Raw genomic sequence first — 3,794 nt, forward strand, 5'->3', positions numbered from 1 at the left:
TTGCTCTCTGGTAGTTATTATCTAACAGTAGGAATGAACAGTTTTTAGCAATCTAATTCAGACTCCTTTAATTTCGTGTTGCCTCAGAAGTAGAATTTACAAACGCTTAACTCAAACTCTTCTAAGGCTTTTCCAATTATTGTGCTATATCCAAAAGTAAGGGAGAAAAAGAGAGAAGCAATTTAATTATTGTTCCTTAGAAGAAGGGTATTTATACATCCAGGGAAAGTAAAAGAAGAATTCAAGAAGTGAGCGGTAACACTTGGTAAGAGTACGAGACAGGGTGCGATTCTCATAACTTTTAATCTAGTTAATTTTCTTCTGTTTGTGAACAGCTATTTATTGTCCACATTGAGCAGAAGTGAAACTCTTTAGATAAATTACTTCACCCACCGCATCCGAAAATTTTAATCTCTAGAACGAGTACGTTATTTCATGACTTTATACGCTGCATTAGAAATGAGAATGGGAAAATATATTGTCTTTTTTCCCTGGGCTCTTCTAAATCACGTACGCGTACACGCGGTACATTACACCACAAGTTTATACCGCGTACATAAATTTTTTTACTTTCTACTTGAGAAAAAAAATTAATTATTACTTATATATATATAGCCAAATCTACTATCAAAAAGAAGAAAGTATTTAAATTTTGCTTATTTTTTACGCTTTCATATTCTTTCTTAATCTACCATACCATCCGTCTTGTAATATTATTGTTGGTCTAGTCTTAGAAGAAAAAACTGAAAATAAGTGATTTGAGTCTAAAAAATTGTAAGTGGCCCATATAAAAATAGTTTTTTTAAGTTTAGAAGACTAAAACCTTTTAACAAAAATGTTTTGGTCATTTATATAAAGAAAAAAATTATGAACTATACATAGCTAGCAATTCATTAAAGTGAGCTTATGGGTTTAATCAGATCTCGATTACGCTCTAAGCACTACCAAAAAATTTTGATCATATATATATGTTACAAAAAATGTATATATTTTTTGAATTGACAAAGATTGCTTTTTTTTAAATTAGCACTATATAAATAAAATAATATCTGCTACCCACAGTTTGTTGGGCCATAATGCAAATGATTAATGGTTCTCCTTGTATTGCAGCTTCACAGTTAAAAGCATTTTTTCAGATTTACGGGTTTACTACTCGATGATTGTTCACCTTCTAGGCGCTGCTATAATAAAGAAATTTTAAATGTCTTCCTACTGTGTTTTAATTTAAATTTTAAGTTAAGGTTCACGTTAGTTTTTGTTAATTTAAATAAGAAATGCACCACCTAATCCTAAATTGTACAATTATGAGATAATAAATAGTATAGAAGTCAATATCATCCTGTACCCTACACGTCCCGTTTTCTTAGTAAGAATGAATTATAATATTAAAAATATGTGTGGTAAATAGAAGTCTGCAAGCCTCATATATGTAATTATAGATGTTATTACTTTTTTTTTAAATTTAATCATATGAGATAACTAATTAAACTTTGGGTTTCCAAAAAAGTCCACTATTGCCGTACTGCAATTTTATTACACTGAATATGCACGAAAAATATAAGATGCACAACGACTATGGATAATGAAAACACCTAAAATATCAAAACAGTATCTGTTACAATTCTACTTTTTTTTGGTCGAATTTCTTAATACGTTCATAATGCCTTTATTTTGTAACTACTAAGGGGATCACAAGGTTTAAGCTACGCTAAACATTAGCTTCTAGCGCCACTCCTTAGTGTTTGCTATGTGAAATTCCCTTCATTTATTTATGGTTTTAACTTTCCGCGGAGTAATATCTCAAGTTAGCGAACAGAGTGGATTAGGAGGATTTATAAGTGTAAATTGCTCTTTTTGTTATAAAACTGCCAAATTTATTACTACAAAAGAAAAAAGCGCTGTCTTTTGTTCTTACTGTCATCGATTGTTATACCCTTCCTCTTATATTGTTAAGTATCGGTTTTTTATTCAAATTATTACTGATACAAAGCTAACCTGCGGTATTCTATATAAATCTATTAGTTAAAGCTGATATCAGTCCCTTTTATCATATTGCTTTTTTAATAAATCTGTTTTTTTACGTAAGTTTTATCCGTTACCTTATTAGCTACTTTTATAGTTGTAAATTCTGATAGGAAAAGTAGTTTAAGCTGGCTTTTTGGTTGCAATGCACAACACTTCTACCATAAATACCTTTTGTAATTATTTTGAGTTTTATATCAGTGATATATATCCTCCTTATTCTCCTACTCACTGTCAATTTTTTTCTACTGACAGCGGAAAAAATCGATTAGAAGTAATAACTGTTAATAAGGGTGTCAAGTTTGCTTTAGAAAGTATACTTGAAGGAAATTGCTGCGTTTTCAACTCACTGAATAACAAGGTAGCGCAGTTTCTACCCTAACTTCGATGACTTTTATTATTTTCTTACTACAACTGCTAATAATTTTGTCATTTTATAATTCTCCTGTCGACTTGGGCCTTAAGAACATTGTAGTCAGCGACTTTACTCTTCTTTGCGCTAAACCTGTAACTGTTTCAAAAATTCTTTTTGAGAGGTTTGTCCCAGTCCTATTCATTTTAATTTATTTAGAAGAGCAAATTTATATTTAGCGCGATAGAATTTTCGTTGTCTTTTAATTTCTGTTAGCTTGTTCGCTATTTTTTTTTTCTAAATTGTTTTAGGCAGTTAAGCTGTGAAGAGTTAAACGTACATTCCCTTCCTAAAACGGCACCTGGCCTCGAATCATCGTGTTTAAGTTCTCAGAGTACGCTAAACTGCTCGACGCTTGAAGGTTTCCACTCTTTTTTTTGCTATAGCACAGTAGCACTCTCTGAGAAACTTTTTTAAGGATTTAGAGCGAGTACCTTTTTTTTTTATTAATTTATTTCGGTTCAAATATTTTTTTATAAAGTAAAATAAATTGGTTAACCCAATAAAATTTCTAAAAGTTAACTTTGTCCCTTTCTTTTTTACTAAACGTGAAGGCGAGCCATCTCAATCGTTTTTTTTTAAAATTTCTTACATGCAGCCCTAAAGCCTTGTGAGGACTTTGAAGGCTCTTTTTCCAGCAATCTACTTTTATTCAGAAGCGAGTCTTCTCTGCATTCACCTAGCAGATGTAGTGCGCTATATAACGAAGTTGAGAGAGAATCCCCGGCTTTGTTTGACCTTTCCGTCCGAGAAGGATATTTTGGTGTTACACCTAAAAAGCGTTTAATATTCAGCGGCTCCTGCGATTTTAGAACGTTAAAAGATGAGCAATTTTCAAGCACTTTATGTCAATTTGGAAAACCGTTCAAAAGCGAAAAACTACGGGCCGTCCACTGTTATTCCCGCGATACACCCATTCTTAGCGGAGATAGCCCCTGTAATCTACTGAGTAACTGCGACACGACGGAAGAATTTATATTCACTTGCTCAAGAAATGACGCTGATTACAACTGCGTGGACATTAAAAGGCGGCTTTGTTTTTCCGATGGTTAAATTATAAAAAAAATTGGATAAAAAAGTTATTTGTGTAAATAATAATAAAGTTTTATCATATAGTTTTTTAGATAATTCAAGTGTTACTTATCTTACTTTCAACTAGCATTATTGCTTAAAAATTGCCCAAGTTACGATAAGAACTCGAATTTAAGACTTTTTATTTAGTGTTGATTTAATAAAAGTCGTTAACAGGCGTAATAAAGGTTACTCGGTAAGCGCGCAACATCCCATTAGGCTAACTTGAATTAACTTAGCCAAGCAAAAATATAATTAGATGCCTAAAATAAATTGTTAAGGAGTTATA

The 3,794-nt window shown here is 31.7% G+C and overlaps 1 protein-coding gene across 1 annotated transcript; it reads left to right on the top strand.

Annotated features, from left to right (window-relative positions):
• Positions 1-1,660: 1,660 nt before the first annotated feature.
• On the top strand, positions 1,661-3,487 carry LOC135122272 (uncharacterized). Its single transcript, XM_064046467.1, has 6 exons — positions 1,661-1,673; positions 2,108-2,198; positions 2,278-2,383; positions 2,488-2,558; positions 2,686-2,795; positions 3,033-3,487. The coding sequence occupies exons 1-6, from the start codon at positions 1,661-1,663 to the stop codon at positions 3,485-3,487; spliced, it is 846 nt and encodes a 281-aa protein (XP_063902537.1).
• Positions 3,488-3,794: the final 307 nt, after the last annotated feature.

The sequence above is a fragment of the Zophobas morio genome, unplaced genomic scaffold (genome assembly GCF_036711695.1).
Source record: "Zophobas morio isolate AGI-343-1 ecotype UQ-CSIRO unplaced genomic scaffold, CSIRO_AGI_Zmor_V1 ptg001056l, whole genome shotgun sequence".
Taxonomy (NCBI): domain Eukaryota; kingdom Metazoa; phylum Arthropoda; class Insecta; order Coleoptera; family Tenebrionidae; genus Zophobas; species Zophobas morio.

Bases quoted from the DNA above. Each gene is read 5' to 3' on its own strand.
- LOC135122272 (XM_064046467.1), top strand. The intron at 2,384-2,487 runs GTAGCGCAGTTT...TTGGGCCTTAAG, and splicing joins TCAACTCACTGAATAACAAG to AACATTGTAGTCAGCGACTT. The intron at 2,559-2,685 runs GTTTGTCCCAGT...AAATTGTTTTAG, and splicing joins TCAAAAATTCTTTTTGAGAG to GCAGTTAAGCTGTGAAGAGT.